Genomic DNA, 23,755 nt, shown 5'->3' with positions numbered 1-23,755 from the left:
ATTTTGAAAGTGGAGTCAAGAGGATGTGCTGAAAGATTAAGAGCAAGGTTTAAATTGAAGAGGTATTAGATAATATCTATGGGACTAGATGACTAAATGGAAGAGAACCAGTGCATAAAAATCAAGTCCCCTTCTCCAAATACTGCCGGTGCCGTTTCTTTATGAGTACCCAGAGCCAACTTCTACTCATAAAACCCGCCCTACTCTTTATTTATTTATTTATTTATTTATTTATTTATTTATTTTATTGACTGAATTATTTTTTTGAGACAGGGTCTTGCCCTGTCACCCAGGCTGGAATGCAGTGGCATGTTCATAGCTCATTGCAGTCCTGAACTCCTGGGCTCAAGCCATCCTCCTGCCCCAGCCTCCCAAGTAGCTGTGACTACAGGTGTGCACCACCATATCCAGCTAATTGTTTTGTGTGTGTGTGTGTATGTGGGGGGTGTGTGTGTGTGTGTGTGTGTGTGTGTGAAGATGAAGTCTTGCTATGTTGCACAGGATGGTCTCTAGCTCCTGGCCAAGTGACCCTCCCGCCTTAGCTTCCCAAATGCTGGGATTTCAGGTGTGACCCACCACACCTGACCTCCTTTTCTTTTTTAACTTTCTATTTGGAAACAATTTTAGATTTACCACAAAGCTGTGGAACAGGTACAGAGTTCTCAAATGCCCTTCTCCCAGCTTCTCCTAATATCACCATCTTACATACTATAGTACAATTATCAAAACCAACGTATTAAGATTGATGCAATACTATTTACTACAATACATCTTGCCAGTTTTGAGCAATTACAAATTAAGTTGCCACAGATACCCTTGTATGTATCTATTAGTGCCCCTGCATGTCAAGGTTCCCCATGATTACCTTCTGGCTGAATGATTTACTAGAAGGACTCACAGGACTCAGAAAAGCTGTTATATTGACAGTTATGGCTTACTACAGCAAAAGGATACAGATCAAAATGAGCAAACAGAAAAGGTACATGAGCAAAGTCCAGGAGAAACCAGGTGCAAGATTCCAGGTGTCCTCTCCCAGTGGAGTTGCATGCATGTGCTTAATTGCTCTAGCAACAATGTGTGACAACACATGCAAAGTAATGTCAACCAGGAAAGTTCACTGAAGCCTATTTAATGTCCAGCATTTTTATTGAGGGTCAGTCACTAGGCATGCAATGCCTGCATGTGAATGACCTCAGCTCTTTAGATTGTAGTCCCCAGATCCCCAGAGAAAAATAGGCTTCACCATAAATCATACTGTTTGCATAAACTATCTGATCAAACCAGTACCTGTGGCTCAAGTCCTCAGGCATATAACTCTCTTACTAGCCAGAATATTCCCAGAGCCCAGTGCTCATCTCCTAGGAGCCAATCAAGGGCAGTAAAAGAGGCCTTTTTTGGGAATGGCTGGATGTGAGTAACCCATGCCAGCTGAATTAACCCTTGCCTGCATAACCTATGAATCCATTTCTGGGCTACCTCATTCATTGTAACAGTGGCACAATATAATACTGTATGGCTATATCAACATTAATGTAGCCAATCACCTACTTATTAACTTTTAAGTTGTTTCTAGCTTTTTGCTAGAAACAATAAAAACAAAGTTTCAGAAGTCATAAAGAGCTATACCAAAGAAAGATACACTTTTTCTAGAATTATTTTCACTAAATGATAAAGGCTTAATTCTAGACTGTGAGTTTCAGGGACCTGAATGAACACAGGATAGCTTTAAGAACAATCTGATTTCAAATGTGTGTGAGCCAACAGTAGGCATTTATGGAAAAGAAAAACACTATAAAGGACTTTTCTTACCTCAGAAGTCCTATGGTGCTTGTTTTCAGTAACAAATATGAAAGTAGTAAGAGTAAACCAAAAATTACATGATTTCTAGAAGTCATACAACAATGCTACACACAGCAAAATAGGACTGCAGAGCTTTAATGGCATATCTATGTCTATATCTAGAGTCTAGGACTCCTACTTTAAAATCAGAGTAATTTCATCAGGCTTTCACATAGTGACAGTTCTGAATATATATGTTTAAGATAAAAATAAATGTCAAATTTGGGTACATACATTCTTTTTCCTCTTATCTCGCAGTTATAAAGACAATATTCCCAATTTATAATTAATAAAACCTTAATTATTTTAAATGAAGTGGCCAGGTTTCTTATTTTTCTATTTTCAATATTTATTAGTATCTAAGACAAGGTATAATCCTACAAAAATTAAACCCACTTGGCATAATGGGACAGCTCATAGTGTAAAATAAATAAATAAATAAATAAAATCCTGGCCCACATGAAGTTCACCACTAAAAAGAGAAAAAAAAAATTATGCTTGTGTCAAATAATAATAAAAAGTTTAATCTTGTTATGTGTCCATTTTAAAACAAGAACAAATTCTTTCCATTTGTTAATGATTTAAAACTGTCTTTAAAATAGCAAAATTAAAAATTTACATATTTTGATACATTTTTCTAAGCAGCTTTAAACAAAAATAATCATTAAAATTCCAAAAACCTTGATAAGCAATAAATTAGAGCAATGGATATTCTCAAAAGGTGTGTAATCAAGAACACAGATGGCAACAGAAAAACTGATTATAAGCACATCTTAGTAAAATAATTTGGATATTAACAACTTTCAATGGAAATAAGGCATTTCCCTCTTAGAATATTTAATAATATATCCAAATTTATCTCCATATACCTCTTTTGTAAATTGTGTTAACTGGTACTCGTCCCCTTATACCAGAAAACATTTGTACAATATCAAGAAATGAAGGAAGTAGAAGATTAAGAGGAGACAAAAAAGTTCAATATTATTCATATAACAACTGAAATTGATTTGTTGAATTCTCTGAAAAAGTAAAAATGTAGATCTTGGAAGTACAAGTAAAAAAGCATTTCCAAAGAATTTTCAAAAGGACAAAGTCCTGTTATCTAAGCAATATATTTTCATTCTCTTTAATTCCAACAACTTATACAACTCTGGAATTGAAAATAAATAAAAAGAATATAACTAACATGGCATACTACAAAGGTCAATTTAAAAACAAAAACATAACAAGAATTCCAGCAGTAAGCATAAAACAATTCAAATTATGTTTTAAAAGATAAAGAAAAATATTCCAATGAATGTAAATATGACATACATATGGTAAGACTATTTTCATAAACCTTAATTGTACTTTCATTAGCTGTTACCTCCTAAATATTAGTTATCCACAGTGCTAGGTCCTGGAAATCAGAGAAACAGAAGATATAATCCTGTCATTAAGTTTACAGTCCACCATAATTCTGTATGTCTCAGAAAAAAAGAAAATTCTGCTGTGGAAAACCAAACTGGCATCTAAAAGATCTCTCATTCTACCCACTGCTTGTCCTTTCCTATGCTGAGTGTCCTGGAGCAAGTCAGGTCACTTTTCGGCCTCACTGTCATCTGTAAAATGAAGGGGCCAAACTAAATTTTAAGGTCCTTTCTGGCAAAAACATCCTATTATTTTAATCTGATACATAATTTACAATATGTATAATAACTATTCTATAAGTGGTAATTAGAAGTCAATGATAAACAGTCAACATATATAGCCATAACCACAATTTAGTAGTTTATAAAGCAATATTTAAATTTTTTTCAGTTATTTTTATCAAGTATCTCTAAACAGCTTCAGAGCCTACTGTTTTTTCAATACTAGTGTGAACACGCTTTAAAAAGACAAAGGTTCTGCATCTTCCATCCCAATGGCAGAGTATCACTTACACCACCTCCATAAACTTCAGGAAAAAAGATTCTACCAGACTTCTACAACTGCTTCTCAAAACTACAGTCTGAACATATTCAAAAGTCTATAAAATTCTCTGTGAAAATTTTTTAATTTTATGTTTTCATTTCAGTGATACCCTCAAAATATTAGTAAAGCCATCTTATAATTGAAAACCTCTGAAATATATTAATGTATCTGTTTTCAATCAAGTGATACCAATTAATTCCTCTTTAATTCTCAGGGACTAATGTAGAAAAGAGCAACAGCATACTTAAAACTTAAATGCATTCATGCCCACATGAGGGCCAAACAATGTCACCCTTCCCAAACAGATGAAGGTTTTCTAGTACTAGTTCAAACAGAGAAAGAGGGGGAAAAGCTGAATCATCACTATATATATATATATTTAAAGCAGTCTGTGAGATAAGCTTATATATATAGCAAGCAATAATTTAATTTAGCAAATTATCAAAAATAACATATTAAATTGACATAATTTGAACAGTACTATGGTGCCTATAGATGCAATCCATCTTTATGGTTTTATAAGCATGACTTAACGTTAAGAATTATTAGCTAGTCTTATAATTCTGTACATTTCTGTGATACTGCAATAAAAATGAAGTCAGCAGTGGGGTTTTGTGAGAATATTATTTGCATTTAAAAGGGGTCAGTGCCTGAACCTAGTTTGAGAAAACACTGCTCTTATAAGCAGACTGCTCTCTTACCCTTCTTCCTAATTCCTTAAGTTACTGGGTTTGTGGTGGTACCAGCCCTGGGTCCTGAGCCTACAGAGAAGAGGGAATGGTTCAGATCAGGGTTTTTTGAGCCATTCTAATAGATGTGTAGTGGTACGGCATTGGGATTTTAATTTGCATGTCCCTAATGACAGGATTTTGACTATCTTTTCATGTGTTTATCAGCAGATAACTGCCATCTATATATCTAGAATGCATGGCTTACCACCCAGTGCTCAGAGGCCATCAGACATTCACCTGTCATAGTTCTACTAGACTGAGATAAAAATCTTTTCTCCTACTGCCTGGCTCTCTGATACTATCTAAATCTCTAAAGCCTTTTCCAAATATAAGAATCTGAAGAATTATTTTTCTTCCTATAAGATGCCAATGTAATTTGAGTACAGCTCCAATATAAGACATTCTGCCACTGAAAATTATATTTTATTACTGTTAAAATAAAAGATAATATAACAATAGGGTTAAAAGCAAATATTAAAATTTAAGTTCAGTACCAATAGAGACAAGATTAAGTAAAGACCAAGATGAGAAGCAATATCTACAATTCATACATTCAAAAATATTTGTTGAGTGTCTACTATATGTTAGGCACTATTGCTGGTACTGAGAATAAGGCAGGCCAGGTGCAGTGGCTCATGCCTGTAATCCCAGAACTTTGGGAGGCCAAGATGGGAGAATTGCTTGAGCACAGGAGTTTGAGACCAGACTGGGCAACATAGTGAGATCATGTCTCTACAAAACATAAAAAATTAGCCAGGTGTGGTGGTGTTGCATGCCTGTAGTCCCAGCTACTTGGGAGAATGAGGTGGGAGGATCACTTGAGCCTGGGAGATTGAGGCTACAGTGAGCCATGATTGTGCCTGCACTCCAGCCTGGGTGACAGAGTGAGACCCTGTCTCAAAACATAAATAAATAGAGAGAGAGAATGAGGCAGTAGAAGGAACACACAAATATTAGATACATAACATGCTAAGGGGTGAAAACTGTGATGGAGAAGAAACAAAGCATAGTAAGAGGACAGCGGGGGTATGGTTAATACTCATATGGTTTGGGAGGTCCTCACTGATAAGATGACAGGATAGAATAAGCCATGTGGATATTTAGAGGAGGAAGGTTCCAGGCTGAGGAACAGTAAATACTCCTCGAACAGGAGTCTCTGTTGGCATGTAAAAGGAACTACAAAAAGGCTCGGGTTTACTAATTTGTAAAGCGAATGAACCAGACAATAATATATTGCAATATATATTATAATATATTGCAATTACTTTTGCATCAACCTAATTAAACCACTATTCAAGTATAGTATAAATGTGTAAAAGTTCATGATTTCCTTTTATTTTTTTTTTAATTAAATCTTGGACCTGTGTGAGAGATTTTCCATTTAAATGCATCAATTTAGCTAGGAAAATTCCAACATTTTCTAAAGGAAATATTTTTCAAAATCCTTTTAAAACCAATCTTACAATCTTACTTATCACAAAAAACAGATATCACAGTTATATAAATACATAGTAGAAACTGCATTTATCTCTAAATAGATAAACAAAGCCAGAAGCAGAGAAATGAGATATTTAGTACCTATTTTTTCAGAAGGTTCTATTAAAAACAAAGAAAAGCAGTGCCTCTTTCTCACTTGGGAAAATAAATCACCTTAGGAAAAACTGAAAAGCATTAGCCTACAATTACTACTTAAAATCAAACAAACACAACTTTTAAAAAGTGAATTTTATTTTGCATGGGATTAAGTCAAGCAACAGTATGAATTCACAATAAAATAAGAATATATAGTCATCCTCCTGTATCCATGGGGGATTGGTTCCAGGACTACTCTGCAGATACCATAATTCATGGATGCTCAAGTCCCTCAGATAAAATGGTGCAGTGTTTGCATATAACCTATGTACATTCTCCTATATACTTTAAATCAACTTTACATTACTTATAATACCCAATACAACGTACATGCTATGTAGATCCCTGCTAAACTGTAGGGAATCATGACAAGAAAAAAGTCTGTACATGTTCAGTACAAAGACAATAATCCTTTTTTTTTTTTTCAAATATATATATATTTTTAGAGAGAGGGTCTCGTTTCCCAGGCTGGAGTGCAGTGGCATGAACATGGCTCAATGCAACCTCAACCTCCTGGGCCCAAGTGATCCTCCCACGTCAGCCTCTTGAGTAGCTAAGACTGCAGGGGCACACTACCACATCCATTGTTTTTTCTTTTTTTTTTTTTTTTTTTTGAGACGGAGTCTCGCTCTGTCACCCAGGCTGGAGTGCAGTGGCCGGATCTCAGCTCACTGCAAGCTCCGCCTCCCAGGTTCACACCATTCTCCTGCCTCAGCCTCCCGAGTAGCTGGGACTGCAGGCGCCCGCCACCTCACCCGGCTAGTTTTTTGTATTTTTTAGTAGAGACGGGGTTTTACGGGGTTAGCCAGGATGGTCTTGATCTCCTGACCTTGTGATCCGCCCGTCTCGGCCTCCCAAAGTGCTGGGATTACAGGCTTGAGCCACCGCGCCCGGCCTGTTTTTTCAAATATCTTCTATCCTTAGTTGGTTGAATCCATGGATGCAGAACCCACAGATACAGAGGGCCGACTATATAGGACATAAATTTCTATTCAATCAAGTATCTTTATACAAGATTTCAAAGTTCCCTTATTCTCCTTGACCAGGAAAAATATAAATTTGAATTTATCATTTTAACCGACTACACAATAAGATGTAAAAGATGAACATCACCCAAGATAAACTTAACAGCACTTGACTTTAATTCAAAATACAAACTAAAAAGCCATTAAAGTATGTAGAACTTTTTGAATGCCGTATTTTCTCCCTTGACTTCTTCCTTGGTTTTATAAATCTCAAAGGCTGTGTGGTAGTTTATATTACTTATACATATTCTTTATGTTGCAAAGATCCAAGATTTTAATTTTCCAAAAACAAATCTAAAAATTATAAAATCATAACCAAATTTTATCTCAGTTTAAGGAACTATCTTTTCTTGAGATGAAGCATGACTAAAATTGAGGAGCCTGAATGTTGATGAGGCTGTGGAACAACTGAAACTCTCTGACACACTGCAGATGGGAGTGTGACTTAGTACACACTTATGTCTTGCAAGTTACACATCACAAGCCCTTGCAATATCCTGTCATCTTCAGATTTCTGATCACAATGCCCACTACAAAAAGCCATGCCACAAGTAATCTTTCAAGGTTTTCTTACTGGCACTTTTCACTACTATCATTCCAACATCCCTTAAAGGTTGATCTCTACCATTTGAGGCAAACCAAATCCTATTGTACACAAAACAGCACTGAACACAATAACACAGTATCTAAACCTAAAATACTTACAACAAAACTAACAACAACTGCAGGATTTTTTTTAATTACATAGAAATGGACCTAGGCAATTTCATGAAGTTTTACTATAATATGAGAAATGTGATATAAAGCATATACAAAGAGTAAACAATGAGAAGGAAGAAAAGGAAGGACTACAGGAACTTTTAAAAACATCATTTAAATCTACTCCAGGCTCAAATTATTAAAAGGATAAAATAATCTCAGCAGATGAGCTAATTTAAGATGATGGTAATGTTTGCTATAGAAATTAGACTGTACTACCTTTAAAAAGTCATCTGTTGTACATTTTCCTCTAATTTTATTATTTGATACTATAAGTCGGTGAATGTAATATAAAAGAAAGAAAAGAAAGGAAAAGATATATGAGAAAAAAAAGAAAAACTTACTGGGATTGAAAACTCCTCAGCCAAATACTTCAAGGAGCATGCTTCTCTTGCCAAGAACTTGTTCCTTTCTTTGAGATTGCCTTGAAGTTGTGTATCAAACTCCTTTCTGACCACAGAAGCAACAGAGTCAATAATCACAAGTTTAATTCCTTTTGAGATAATTTCTTCTTCCAAAGATTCAATCCTATAAAAGAAGAATTTATAAAATAGTCAATAAATTTAAGATAAAGTAAATAAATAGGAGTATTGCAAAGGCTAAGCAAATTAAAAACAATAACAAACTATTCTTTCCTAAGTTACAGTAATGATTTGCAAGAATTCAGTAAACCTAACTTATTTTCAGCTCTTCTAGACATATAACACTTTTCTGGAAACAGAGCAAACTGTTTCTGTGTAGTTTCAGAATTCCTTGATTCTCCTAAGATAATGCTAATGCTCCAATTATGGGGTAAAACTACTTGTGGTAGCCAGTCTGTAAAATGGCCCGCACTTACTCTCTCCTCTTGGTATTTCACATCCTTGTATAGGTCCCTCCCACAGTGTGCCAGACTTGATCTGTGTGACCACAAGCATATGACAAAATCATGGTACCTTATTTCTGAGTATAGGTCATAAAAGACTACAGCTTTCATCTTGGGTACTCTTTCACTTGCCCAGTCTCTCAGGTCACTTACTCTGAGGGAAGCAAGTTGCTATGTTGTGATTTATGGAGAGGCCCAGATAGTAAGGAACAAAGGCCTCTTGCCCACTGCCAGCAAGAAACAGAGGCCTTCCAACAACTACATTAGGGAGCTTGGAAGCAGATACTCCAGCTCCAGTCAAGCCTTGAGACAACTGCAGCCCTGGCCACCAGCTTGCCTATAACCTGTTGAGCGCCACTGAGCCAGAAACACCCAGCTAAGCTACTCCCAGACACTTAACCTTCAGAAACTATGTGAAATAATATGTATTTGCTGTTTTAAGCTACTAAACTGTGAGACAATTTGTTAATGGAACAATAGATAAGTATTACACCACTTAATTAAATCTAAAACATTTTATTCGTTTAATTTTTTTCATTTTTAAAGAAAGACTTCAACCAAAAGGCTATAACAAAGAAGAACACTGAAAAAGTTATTCCACATAATTCTAACCTGTAAAGACTTATTCACTCAGAAGATGAAACATAAAAGATAAAACATAAACCTTCAACGCATTACTAAAAAATCAAAATCTAAAGCAGCATACCTTTGTAGAACTTCATCACAGGTGAGTTCCCGATAAAGATGAACTTTACTACTTGTCAAAAGTAATTTTTCTTCAGTGTTAAAATATCTGGGAAAACGGGATTCTGCTATCTCAACCAGTCTGTGGGTAAAAAAAAAAAACAGCACAAACAAAAATAGTTAATTCTATTTAAAGTCACATTGCTGAATCTCTAAATAATTTTACTTGAGAAACTTCTAAGTATTATCAATAGAGCAAGTATAAGCAAAATGGCTTAATATACAGGTTTAGAATGTAAAATCTCCTTTGCAAGCACTAACAGAGGTTAGCAGTCATAGCATGAAACCAGCAAGGGCTGTTGGATCTCATCTAATCTTGAGCAAACAACAATGTCTCTGAGATTTATCTTTCTGGGATCAAATATGTTTTTTGTAAATGATATTTAGAGTAGCAGCTATAAGGTATGTTTACTAAATAAGAATGCTTTCATTTTCTTGAATGAAATAAGTATATTTGAACAAATATGGTATATTGTATTATAATAGATATCAGTAAGTCTTCATGTCTCATTCCAGAAAAATACGCTTTCTCAATTGAAACAATTCAGGCAAATTAATGTTATGCAATAATTCCTTGGTAAACAGAAAATTATGGCCCAAACAAATTAATGTTCCAATATTTTCTTAGTAAACAAAAAGTGATTTTCTAAACACTGATTTCTGGCCTCAAAGCCAGTTTAATATATGCAGTAGGCCAAACATAAGAGAGTGACAAGTTAAAACACCATCATTCATATTATAAGATATGGAAAGCATTACTAGAAATTTCTCATATTTATGGCTTAAAATGTTAAAAATATAAGTCTTTGAGTTTAACCATCTCATTTCATTTTAAATGTTTTGAGTTTAACCGTCACATTTCATTTTAAATGAAATGACACTTTATCAGCCCTAGTACTTAGCCATCCCAGGGGAACTGGGAGGAGAGGCTGTAAACTCGAAAACCATCCTATATTTTATGTTCCATTTAGAGACTCAAAAGTACAAAAGAATAGTGTTTTCATTTCGAAATAGTTAGAGTTCTGAGAAGGGGCTGGGAACTTTGAAAAGATAAACAAAACAAGTCCTTACATTTGCTCTGATTAGAAATAAAAGAGAAAAACCTAAAACAGGAAAAGAGAAGAGAGAACTTCAACAACTGTTTTTAAGTATATTTTTGAACAATTTGAAAAGAAAAATATACATAGCTAAGTTGAACAGGAAGAGGAAAAAATACTTCATGAGTAAGGAATAGTACCAAAAGAGGTGTGAAGAGTGAGAATAAAATGGATCAAATAACCATCCAGGAAAAGAGCTTAAGAGAGGCACAGGGATTGAAATGGAAGAAGGAAATGAGGTAAGTGAGGAAATCAAGCAATGAGATGGCACTGGCACAGGCAGAGCAGCCAAATCCTGACAGTTTGCGGGGAAAGCATAAATTTTTTGATTAGGGAAACTATTTGCTGAGTTTAGTGCTGGTCAGAGAAGTCAGCTAAAAATCTCTGGCACTTAGAACCTACCAGTTTTTAACAGGATAGGTCTGGCAACATCTTCTAGAAACACGGAAGTTTTTCAAAATTTGAATGCCCAGTTGATTAGGAACCAGATTGAGAGTACCTAGCTCATTAGCAACAAGAACTCAGCAGCTGACAATTTTCTGCCCTCTAGCACTAGGCTGGATTTCCACTAGTGGCTTGAGTAGTGAAAGGCTCTGGAACTTATTGCTGCTTTCCCATTGCTGAAGGCCTCGGAAAAGGAATAACAGTCAAAAGATAGACATGAACAACCTTTGTTCACAGTTACCATGCTAAATAACTGTATTAAATGGACCATTTACACACCAATATGCTGTAATTTTCTCTGTTTCTCCAAATGCTTTTTATTTTATAAAAAAAATCTAAAAAATATAAATCAAAAACCAAATATAAATGCAGTATTCGACATGCCTCGCATTCATCCCAGTAACTTCTTGTGACAATCTTCATCACAAAGATCTTTTTTGTTTAGGGCAAAAAACAGAAAAGAACCTATCGTTTGCTCCCAGACATTAATTATATAAAGTTTGAAAATAATGCCATCTAGTGGATATCTTTTTATAAAAAGTATTCTTTACAAAATGAGCACTTAAGATACATTCATTCAACAAATATTTATTGAGGACCTACTATATGCCAGGCACTGTTCTAGGTGCCGAGAATATGGCATTGAACAACCACCACCACCAAAAGAAAAAGAAAAACCCTTCTCTCATGGGGTTTACATTCTACTGAGGAAGACAAATAAATACATATTACATATCAGGTAATAAGGCTCTAGAGGAAAATGAAGCAGGATGAGAGAATAGAATGTGACAGGTGGGGCTAGTGCTATTTTATATTTTATGTAAGGTGAACTGACAAAGCCTCATTAATAAGGTGATATTTGAGCAAAAGCTTAAAAGAGGTAAGAAAATGAACCATGTGGATATCCAGTGAAATAGCACACAAGAATAGGGAATTATAACAAGTGCAAAAGCTTACATGTGGAAAGATGCCTGGTGTGTCTGAGAAACAACAAAGAGACTAAAGTATCTGGAACACAGGGAGTAAGAGGGAGAATAATAGAAAACAAAGAGTTAGCCAAGGCCAAATCACATAAGACCTTTAGGTCTGTGGTATTTTTTTAGCTTTTATCTAGCAAAATGGGAAGCCTAGAAGCAGGAACAACATGATCTGACTTCTTTTTTTTAAAGGACTGCTCCAACTGCCAAATGGAGAAGAGGCCTGGGCAAGAGTGAAAGCAAGGAGATCAGCTAGCACAGACAAAAGCTGGTAGTGACCAGTTAAGAGCTGGTAGTGATCTCACCCAGGGAAGTAACAGGTCAAGTGATGAGAAGTAACTGGACTCCAGATATAGTTCAAAAGAGGAGCTAAAAGAATTTCTTGGCCAGGCGTGGTGGCTCACGCCTGTAATCCCAACACTGTGGGAGCCGAGGCAGGCAGATCACCTGAGGTCAGGAGTTCAAGACCAGCCTGGCCAACATGGCAAAACCCCGTCTCTACTAAAACTACAAAAATTAGCCAGGTGTGGTGGCACACGCCTGTAATCCCAGCTACTCAGGAGGCTGAAGCAAGAGAATCACTTAAATCTGGGAGATGGAGGTTGCAGTGAGCCAAGATCATACCACTGCACTCAGCCTGGGCGACAGAGTGAGGTTCCATCTCAAAAAAAAAAAAAAGAAAGAAAGAAAGAATTTCTTGACTAATTGGATGAGTGTCTAGAAGAATGGAATCACAACTTTATTGAAGCAGAAAAGACAAGATTCAGATAAAGGTTTTGGTTATTGGTGCTATTTGCATGTTTTATTTCCTTTATGAGGGAATCAAAAATGCAGTTTTGGACGTATCAGGAAATCCATGTATGTAAACCTATCCAAGTTCCATGTCATTACGCAAACGAATATGAATCTGAAGTTCATGGGAAAGCTCAGAATTCAGATATCAATCCAGGAGTTATAGCCCATAAAAGATTTTAAAGATTATAAGACCAGATGATATTAGGGATTGAGTACAGATATAGAAGAGAAAAGGTCCTAGGACTGAGTTCTGGGATTCCCCAAAGCCTAGAAGTTAAAATGATGAGGAGGATCCAGCAAAAGGGACTGAGAGGAGGAGGTGATCAAGAAGGTAGGTGTAAAATAAGAGAGAGTGGCTCCAATAAGCCAAGTGGGCTGGGCATGGTGGCTCACGCCTATAATCCCAGCACTTTAGGAGGCCAAGGCAGGAGGATCTCTTGAGCCCAGAAGTTTAAGACCAACCAGGGCAACATACCAAAATCTTATCTGTACTAAAAATTTAAAAATTAGCTGGGCATGGTGGCACGTGCCTGTGGTCCCAGTTACTCAAGAGGCTGAGGTGAGAGGATTGCTTGAGCCTGGGGGGTCAAAGTTGCAGTGAGCCATGATAGCACCACTGTACTCCAGCCTGGGTGACAGAGTCAGGTGAGACCCTGTCTAAAAAAATAAAAAGAAGTCAAGGGAAGAAAGCTTTTCAAGAAAAAGAGAGTGATCAACTCTTTCAAATGCTGCTACTGGGTTGGATAAAATTTTTTTAATCAGTTGCATTATAGAGCTGGGAACTAAAGCCTGGATAGAGTGAACTCAAGAGAGAATGAAAGAAAGGATTTCCACTTCTGCCCACAAAGGATTAACTGGTACAAGAATTGCACTAAAATAATAAGTAGAAAATCAGACAGAATACATGAAATAACAGCTTTCAGGTACTGAACAATAGAAAGCTTGAGACTGTAATCCTTGAGAGAAAGGAAACAAACACAATGTGCTTACAATCGCCTCAGCTTGCTCCAGAGGCAGTTTCCAGGCTGCAAAACAAGAAAGGGAAAGCAAACAGAGCCTGGCAGACAATCCGAGTTGAGGAGATGGGGATCAGAGTTCGGGAAAGCTAAGGTGGCTAGAACTTAGGGGGCAGAGTACCAGAGAGGAAGCAGGTGTGCAGAGTGAGCACTGCAGAGATCTGCAGAAAGGTCCACTTGAGAACTAATCTGCACAAGTGTGAAGGAAAACTACCTGAGGCTGAGGAAAGGACCACCAGAAAGTATCAGACTGAACAATTCCTAGTGCCCACACAGGGTGGGAACATTCGGGTTTACACAAGATGAAGAATAAAGAGACCTTATTATACACTGGGCATTGGGCAGAATTTTCAGAAGCATTTACCTTAGTAGTGGAGCTAAATAAGTTTCAGAATAAAAACCACAGTCACGCGCTGCATAACAACATTTCAGTCAATGATGCATCACTTATACAACAGTGGTCCCATAAGCTTATATAGTATATTTTGACTATACCTTTCCTTTGTTTAGATACACAAATACTTACCATTGTGTTGTAATTGCCTATTCAATACAGTAACATGCTGTACAGGTTTATAGCCTAGAAGCAATAGGCTATATCATATAGTCTAGGTGTGCCATAGGCTATACCATCTAGGTTTATGTAAGTACACTGTATGGTGTTCATACAACAACGAAATTGCCTAACAATGCATTTCTCAGAACATATCCCCATTGTTAAGCAAAGCATGACTATACCTGGGATTTTTCTACAACAAAATTCAAAACCAACCTTCAAAAGGATCAAACTAATACTAAACTGTACCTTAAAACAAAACCTAACACTCTTTAAAGACATACGTTAAAATCCAGCACCCAACAACGTAAAATTTACAATGTCTAACATAGAATTTAAAAATTACCAGACAGGTAAAGGAAGAGGAAAAGATCCATAACCAGGAGAAAAATCAGTCAAAAAAAACCAGATTTAAAAATATATATATGATGGCATTCATAGATAAAAACCTCAAAACGGCTATTATTAATCTTCTCCATTTGCTCAAGAAAGTAAATGAAGCAGGGGTTGTCAAACTGTGCACTATGGCCCATGCCTGGCCCATTGCCTGTTTTTGTCAATAGAGTTTTATTAGAACACAGACATATTTTTAATATTTTGTTTGACAAAATAGAAGCACTTCTACTACATTCTGAAGTATAACTGTTGTCTCAAGTAAAAACACCTGTATAATTGGGTTCCAAGATTAAGAAGTCACTTTTTCCATGGGAGACCATTTTTACTTGAAAGAATGATTGACAGATAAGCTATGCTTTTTCTGACTTAAGTATTTGGTAGATGTTTTCTCAAAATGAGCAAAATAAGCCTGACTCTTCGAAAAAAACAAGTGGCAATATTTACTGCCAATGATAAAATTCAAGCTTTTAATGAAAAATCAAAATTCTAAAAAACTTACATCTGCTAAGATGAGTTTGACTGCATCCCAATACTTAAATACTTTTTGTTCAGATCAGTGAAGATACTAATGAAATTTTTTTATATTGAGTAACAAAATGTGTCAACATTTAGAAGAACTCCATAAGACAGTGAACCAATATTTTCTGAGTGACAAATGCATAATATTACAAAATCATGCATGGGTAAATATCCATTAAGAGCCTAAGACAGATGAATAGATTTTAATGTAACTATGGAAAAAATGCAATAATATGGTTTCAGATTCTATATCACAACCAACCTCTAGGCAACTATTACTCAATTCCTGGTGTAGTATCAAAGAAGCATATCTTTAATTATCTGAAGAGAATATTAAAATATTCCTCCCTTTCCAGCTATAACCAGTATAAGGCCAGATCTTCATATCTCAACCAAAACAACAGATTGCAAAAGACCGAATGCAGAAGTAGATATTCGAATCCAGCTGTCTTCTGTTAAGTCAGATGCTAAAGAGATTTGCAAAAACGTAAAACAATGCCACTCTTTTCCCACCTTTTTAAGTCAAAAATGTATTTATTTCCCATAAAAAATACATGTAAAGGCCAGGTGCAGTGGCTCACATCTGTAGTCCCCACCACTCAGGAGGCTGAGGCAGGAGGCTCTCTTAAGTCCAGGAGTTGGAGGTTACAGTGAACTATGATCATGCCACTGCACTCCAGCCTGGGTGACAGAGCGAGACCCTGTCTCTTTAAAAAAAAAAAAAAAAAAAAGTATGACAGGCAGTTTTGTGTCAACTTGGCTAGGCCATAGTCTCCTGTTATTCTACCAAACGCTAATCTACGCATTGTTGTGAAAGGATTTTGTAGATGTCATTAATGTCCATAAACAGATGACTTTAAGTACAAGAGATTATCCTACATAATCTGGGTGGGCTAATTCGATCACTTGAAAAGCCTTAAGAGCAGAACTGAGGCTTCCTTTAAAAAGATGAAATTCCACCTATGGACAACAGCTTAGGCCCTTGCCTAAGAGTTCTAGCCTGCCCTTTCCAACAGCCTGCCCTGTGGATTTCAGACAACTCTACATCTGCATATGCCAGTTCTTTGCAATAACTCTCTTAATATATGTGTTCTACTGATTCTATTTTTCTAATGGAGCTGTGTTTTGGTACAATATGCTAACATGTAATGGCCGGGCACAGTGGGTCACGTCTGTTATCCCAGGACTTTGGGAGGCTGAGATGAACAGATCACTTGAGGTCAGGAGTTCGAGACCAGCCTGGCCAACATGGCAACACCCTGTCTTTAATTTAAAAATTCAAAAATTAGCCCAGTGTGGTGGCAGGTGCAATGGTGGGCACCTGTAATCACAACTATTCAGGAGACTGAGGAAGGAGAATCGCTTGAACCTGGGAAGCGGAGGTTATAGGGAACCAAGATCACACCACTGCACTCAAGCCCAGGCAACAGTGAGACTCCATCTCAAAAACAAAAACAAACAAAAACACACCATGTAATGGACTTACTGCATAATAGATAATAGTTAAATATTCTTTAAATTTTCCAGTTTAAATTTCTAATATGATAAATATCAATTGACATAATCCACCTAAAGAGTGTAAGGGTCCTGAAAATTAAAACTTTAAAAACTACAGCCATAAAGCAAAATCTGAAAGGTCAACCACCAAATAAATCATAGATAATAAAAGATAGCATAACCAAAGTTAAAAGACAAATTATAGAATTCTAGCCTAGGAACAAAATCATGTAAACATAAATACCCATAATACACAAAGCATTTATATATATCAACAAGAAAAAATGGACAAAGTGTATTTCTAGGCAATTTGCCAAAGAAATATAAATGGACAATGAATATATGTTGGCTCACAATAGTTAAAACAACGAGCTATCCCTTTTTTCCCATAAGTATGACAAAATTAAAGAAACTAAAAACAGTGATGAAGGCTCTCAAAGTACTGTTGGTTGAGACACAATTATATACAATATTTCTAGAGGAGAATGTGGCAGTTTACACAAAAATTGAAAATATATCCTTAATGGATTTCTGATGGATTAAAGATATTGACATAAAAGATAAAACTATAACTATATTAGGAAAAAACTATAAGACAGTATCTTTGATACCTAATAGTGGGGGAAAACTTAATTAAGATCTGAAAACCAATACCATTGGGCAACAACTTCAAATTTACAAATTTCTGGCCAGGCACGGTGGCTCATGCTTAGAATTCAAGCACTTTGGGAGGCGGAAGCAGGAGGCCTGCTTGAGTCCAGGAGTTCAAGACCAGCTTGGGCAAGATGGTGAGACTCAGCTCTACAAAAAAATGTTTTTAATTAGCCAGGCATGGTAGCACACGCCTATAATCCCAGCTATTCGGGAGGCTAAAGCAAGGGGATCCCTTGAGCCCAGTAAGTCAAGACAGCAGTGAGCTATGATTGTGCCACTGCACTGTAGCCTAAGTCAGACCTCATCTCTACTAAATTTTTTTTTAATTATAAATTTCTTTTCAACAAAGGACACTATAAAGATGACAGATAACAGAGCAGGAGGAGATATTTACAATGTATAAAACTGACAATTAATATTTAGAAGACATACAAAAAGCTTCTGCAAATCAAGGATAAAAAGACTGGAAGCCCAATGGGAAATGGGATAAAGACAGATTCATAGACAGAAAGCCCAAATGTCAAACAGGTATTACTGAATGAATGAATGAAAACACTACTTGGATCCTTTCTCAGAGTCGATCATTTTTTCCAACCACAGTTCGTGGAAAGAGGACATGAGTTCACCTCTCAGCTATCTTATTTTTTTTTTTTTTTTGAGACGGAGTCTCGCTCTGTCGCCCAGGCTGGAGTGCAGTGGCGGGATCTCGGCTCACTGCAAGCTCCGCCTCCCGGGTTCACGCCTTTCTCCTGCCTCAGCCTCCTGAGTAGCTGGGACTACAGGGGCCCGCCACCGCGCCCGGCTAATTTTTTGTATTTTTAGTTGAGACGGGGTTTCACCATGGTCTCGATCTCCTGACTTTGTGATCCGCCCACCTCAGCCTCCCAAAGTGCTGAGATTACAGGCGTGAGCCACCGTACCCGGCCTACCTCTCAGCTATCTTACTAGCTATATGATCTTGGGCAAATCACACGGTTTCTGTCCCATTTTTCTTATTTCTAAAATAAAGATCATAATACCCCCCTCCTCACCTGACAGTGCTGCTGTATGCATCAACTGAGATGAATGTCAATTACATCATGCTGCAATATGCTCTAATTTATAAAACATTATTTATAGCATTATCAGTCTTAATGACCATCACATTACAGAATGGCTAGCATCCCTAGACCACATCTATTTATTACTGTAAAAAAAACCGCTTATTCTTGCACCCCCCTACAAATTTCCAAAGTACCTACTAAAGGGGAAACTGTCTGCCTTACTCCCCCAACTAAGAACTACTAATTTATAAAACGGAAGTAGCACCATTCTAAAGGGCCATGCTGTCAGAAAAGCTACCTTTATACTCTTAGTCCATCAAACCCCAAAACATCCCTGAAAACCTATTAAGAGCTTTATTTCTAAAATCTCCTTCCTCCCTGGATGAATCATTTGCGTATCAATTGCTAGTGGAGATGTCCTGAGGTAAAACACCACTGCCTTCCCAACTTCCCCTTCCATATCATCTAACTTAGCCTAACCCTACCTATACTCTCAATGTCCCACTGCCCAGAAACACTCATTTCTGATACACAAATAATGCTATCAATCCCACAATCAAAGGATTTACTGTGGTAGAACGCCTCAGAAAATGGTTAGAAGTGCTACTCTTTTAAAAGAAAAAGAAGTTCTAGGCCACATATTAGTTTTTCTTTTGCCATCAAATCTCACCTTGCAAGTGACTGTCTATGCCTTAATTTGGACCTGATAGCTACAATGCACTTTAAAGATTCCAATTCTGGAAAGAGTTAACTGCTCATGGATACAGAGAGACTTCTTTCCTAACCAGTTCCAGAATCAAAAGGCATATGTCAATTAAGGAGCAAAACCCTGTTCAGAATTATTAGTTCCCTATGTGACTTCATAGCTCTTATATAAAAGGAAAAATAAAAGCTTTTCATTAGTGACCACATGCCAACTTGAAATAAAACATATGCTTAATGTAAAAAGTTTTCCAAAATCCTAGTTAAAATATAGCATCATAAATGTGCTAAAATGTAGGCTTACTGCTTCTCAAAGCTTCTTGTACATATGCACTATTTCTCTGTTCATTCATTCAATATGTATTACTGAATATAATGATATGAATCTATTAATTTCTTACAGATTCCAGAATATTCCAAAGCTTTGTTACAGTAATAAGTACTTATGACTATTTCTACTGTATATCCTAGAAACTTTTCAGGATCTCCCTCCCCACTAATTCACCTAGATTTACAAATGATAAGGCAGCAAAAACTGAACTGAGGAAAACCTACCCAGTGTCATGAAACCATCTCAAAAAAATGATTAAGAGGGAATTTATCTCCCCTATTGTTTCTTTCTGGGCCAAAGATTCCAAATTTATACCAAAAAGCAAATATGTCAACGGTCTTAAGACCACACTGGTATTACCTTCAGAATCAGCCCAAATCATGGCTGGTCACTACCACTCCCTGCCTCCAATTTTATATACAAATCCAGAAAGAATGATACTCTAAATACAGCTATATGGCACATAACAATGGGGATATGTACTGAGAAATGTGTCATTAGGCAATTTCACTGTTGTGCGAACATCATAAAGTGTACTTCTACAAACCTAGATAGTATAGCCTACTACACACCTAGGCTATATGGTATAGCCTATTGCTCCTAGGCTACAAACCTGTGCAGGGTGTTACTATACTGAATACTGTAGGCAATTGTAACACAGTGACAAATATCTTTGTATCTAAACTTTAACAAGATACAGAAAAATTATGGTATTATAATCTTATGCAACCACCATCTTACATGCAGTCCATCCTTGACTGAAATGTTACGTGGCTCATGACTGTAGTTTGTTAGGTATTAAAGATAACTATCTGTGGGGAACTTGGCACCCTGAGAGGTGACATGCACACCAAATACGGCAGCTCCCTCAGATCTAAGCTTAGCCATTGCTCCCACACACTACCAATACAAGTACCTCTCCTTTGTATACTAAGTTATAATATTTACAATTTCACATTTTAGTGATTATTTGATTGTCTTCCTCCCTTGCTGGACTAATTGTCTTCCCAGTTTTCAAAGTTTTTCTGATTTCATTACAACTCAGGAATATTCACTTCTACCTCCTAAAATTCCAGTCGTATATCCTATCTCCTCAGGACCTTCCTGGCTCTCATCTCTTACTTCCCTACATCCCTCAGATTTTCTCACATACTTATTGATCCCCTTCAATTTGCAGTTCTAAAACCAAACCTTCATTTTCCTTTACCATTTTATTTCTCCAAAAGCGTTATTTCAATACATCTATTACTATTTGCCATCCATATTACCTTCATTTTTTATTCTTAACCCACAGTGCCAACTTTTTGTGATTGTCTCTAATATGGACAATATATTGTTAATTCAGTTCATGTATACTGAAATTCTCATGGTAGCCAAAATTTTCATAGACTAGAATGTGGGGATGGGTCACTGGATTAATCAATTTATCTACATTCTCAAGGTATGTACAAGCATATGCTACCTAAGACTATATCATATCTTAAGCAGAAGTCCAGTGGGTTAAACAAAACAAGCAAGAAAACAGCAGATCTCTTCTGGATCAATCAGAAGAGGATCCGGATCTTTGCCTGAATAGCATTCCCCTCTCCCCAAGGCAATCCCTGTAACTCAGTCTGGTTAGCACCAGACTACACAATTATCTAATTCAGGGGTGTCCAACTTTGACATCCTTGGGCCCCAGAGGAAGAAAAAGAATTGTCTAGGGCCATACATAAAATACATGGACACTAATGATAACTGATGGACTTAAAAAAAAAAAAAATCACAAAAAAGTCCTAACGTTTTAAGAAAGTTTATGAATTTGTTGGGCCACATGCAAAGCCATCCTGGGCTGCATGCGGCCCATGGGCTGTGGGTTGGACAAACCTGTTCTAATTGTTAAATAGTCTGGAGATACAATTGTGGTCTATGATGAACAAGTATGATTAACAACTATTTAGATTACTATCTTCTAAAAGACAATAAACTACTTAGTGCATTGCTTCTAAAAATAGAACTGACCTTTCCAAAGTGCTTTTAAGTATATTATCTGCAGGGTTTTCTTTTTGTTTTCTGTAATACATTTTAAACTTAAGTAATTTTTATTTATTCCTCCTTTGATTTCTCCCTCCTTCTTAGTAAAAAGATATCTAGATATTTATAGGAAGAAATTATTTTCTACTTTTTCTCACTTACCCTAAATTCTATATATGTGAATCCTCTAATCCTTCATCATATTAATCCTTTAAACACATTCTCATTTGTGCTGATTAGCTGGCTAGCTTTGTAAGCACAAAGTGGAGACAATGCTAAAACATACAGAGCTACAACATAGTCCTTTCTGACTCTCATATTTCCCTAGCTTGCCTCTTCTCTAAGTCCAGAAACAGCTGGGGCTGGGACAGAAACTGTTAATTACCAATCCAATATCCATTTCCACTTCTTCCTTGCTATGAGAGCCCCAGTTTTATTCAGGCAGCAATATTAACCAGACAACTCATCATGATTGTTATGACAATCTTCTCCCCTCACTTTCCCAGCCTCTTTTTACATATAGAGGTGACTCAGTGAGAAATCTGCAAGAGGACTACAGGCAGCAAAAAGGAAATCCACGGAAGGGAGGAGGCAGATATTCTGAATAAAAGTACACTTTCCTGATAAAAGCTATAGTTGGCCCTTTTCCTTCCCATTGACTTGAGCACAGAATGAATCCAATGTCTGAAAATGTACATGCCCTAGGTCTCCCTGTCATCACTGAGACCTGAGTGACCCAGTGCCAGCAACCACCTACTCAGGTCTTGTTATAAGAGAGAAATAAACCTGTTTTTGTTTAAGCCACTGTTCTTTGGGTAGTCAGTTATCTGCAGCAGTAAGTTTTCCTAACCGACTGACCAACCTTTCCTGATAATTCCAAATAGGGGTTAAGCTGTCCTGTAACAGAATGAAGGAAATGTGATCAGACACTACAGGGCCAGCTCCATTCTATGACCCACCATGACAAACTAGAAGGTGGTATAAGAATGCCAAGTCTGGCATATATATCAAAGAGCATTCCTATTTTTTATTCTACCTGGCCCTATCACCAGACCTCAAAATCCATTCCATGTGGGAGCCAGATGATCGCTCATTTGTTTTTTTTCACATGGTTACCATTTTATTTTTGGTATGGTGAGAACACTTAAGATCTGATCTCTTAGCAAATTTCAAGTATATAATACAGTATTATTAACTATAGTTGCCGTGCTGTACACCAGAACCGACAAAGAACTCAAACAAATTTACAAGAAAAAAACAAACAACCCCATCAAAAAGTGGGCAAAGGGTATGAACAGACACTTCTGAAAAGATTTATGCACCCAACAAAATGCTCATCATCACTCGCCATCAGAGAAATGCAAATCAAAACCACAATGAGATACCATCTCACACCAGTTAGAATGGTGATCATTAAAAAGTCAGGAAACAACAGGTGCTGGAGAGGATGTGGAGAAATAAGAACACTTTTACACTGTTGGTGGGACTGTAAACTAGTTCAACCATTGTGGAAAACAGTGTGGCAATTCCTCAAGGATCTAGAACTAGAAATACCATTTGACCCAGCCATCCCATTACTGGGTATATACCCAAAGGATTATAAATTATGCTGCTATAAAGATACATGCACATGTATGTTTACTACGGCACTATTCACAATAACAAAGACTTGGAACCAACCCAAATGTCCATCAATCACTCATTTTAAGCCTTGTGGAGAATGGAATAAAAAACAAAATACAATATAAAGTTCAACACCTATTCTCAAATGAGCTTCATAAGAGCTCCTTGTGAACTATGCAACATAATTCCAACAAAGGAACTAAAATCTTACCTCTTCATTTTCCAACCTGCCTCTGATGTAAATACCAACATGCACATAGGCAGAAAAAGATATGAAGGAGAAATAAGTAAATATGGAGGATGCAAAAAGTAAATAATTAAGGCTCTATGCAAAGACAAAAAACATAAGACTCTCCATAAATTCATTTGGAAAATGCAGACAAGTCACCTGCTACTCTTCTGCTACTGTATGTATGCAGATATCACCCAATTCATTGATAAGGTTTTTACACTGCTCTGAACTGTAATACTAGATCTGATTGATCCAGAGAAGATCTGCTGGTTTTTTATTTGTTCTGTTTAACCCACTGGACTTCTGCTTAAG

General features: G+C 36.7%; 1 protein-coding gene across 9 annotated transcripts in view; it reads right to left on the bottom strand.

Moving 5' to 3' along the window:
* RAD51B (RAD51 paralog B) overlaps nt 1-23,755 on the bottom strand; it is an 848,991-nt gene that overhangs the window by 778,826 nt on the left and 46,410 nt on the right. For all 9 annotated transcript variants that reach the window (XM_025392668.1, XM_025392661.1, XM_025392662.1 and 6 more), the window contains 2 exons: nt 9,511-9,630; nt 8,284-8,467 (listed from right to left, as the gene is read on the bottom strand). In XM_025392668.1, coding sequence (XP_025248453.1) covers nt 8,284-8,467; nt 9,511-9,630 — 304 coding nt within the window. The remainder of the gene's footprint in view (nt 1-8,283; nt 8,468-9,510; nt 9,631-23,755) is intronic.

The sequence above is a fragment of the Theropithecus gelada genome, chromosome 7b, assembly GCF_003255815.1.
Source record: "Theropithecus gelada isolate Dixy chromosome 7b, Tgel_1.0, whole genome shotgun sequence".
Lineage (NCBI taxonomy): Eukaryota > Metazoa > Chordata > Mammalia > Primates > Cercopithecidae > Theropithecus > Theropithecus gelada.
Note: the sequence above shows the minus strand (reverse complement) of the source record. Positions and strands in the feature narration are given on the sequence as shown.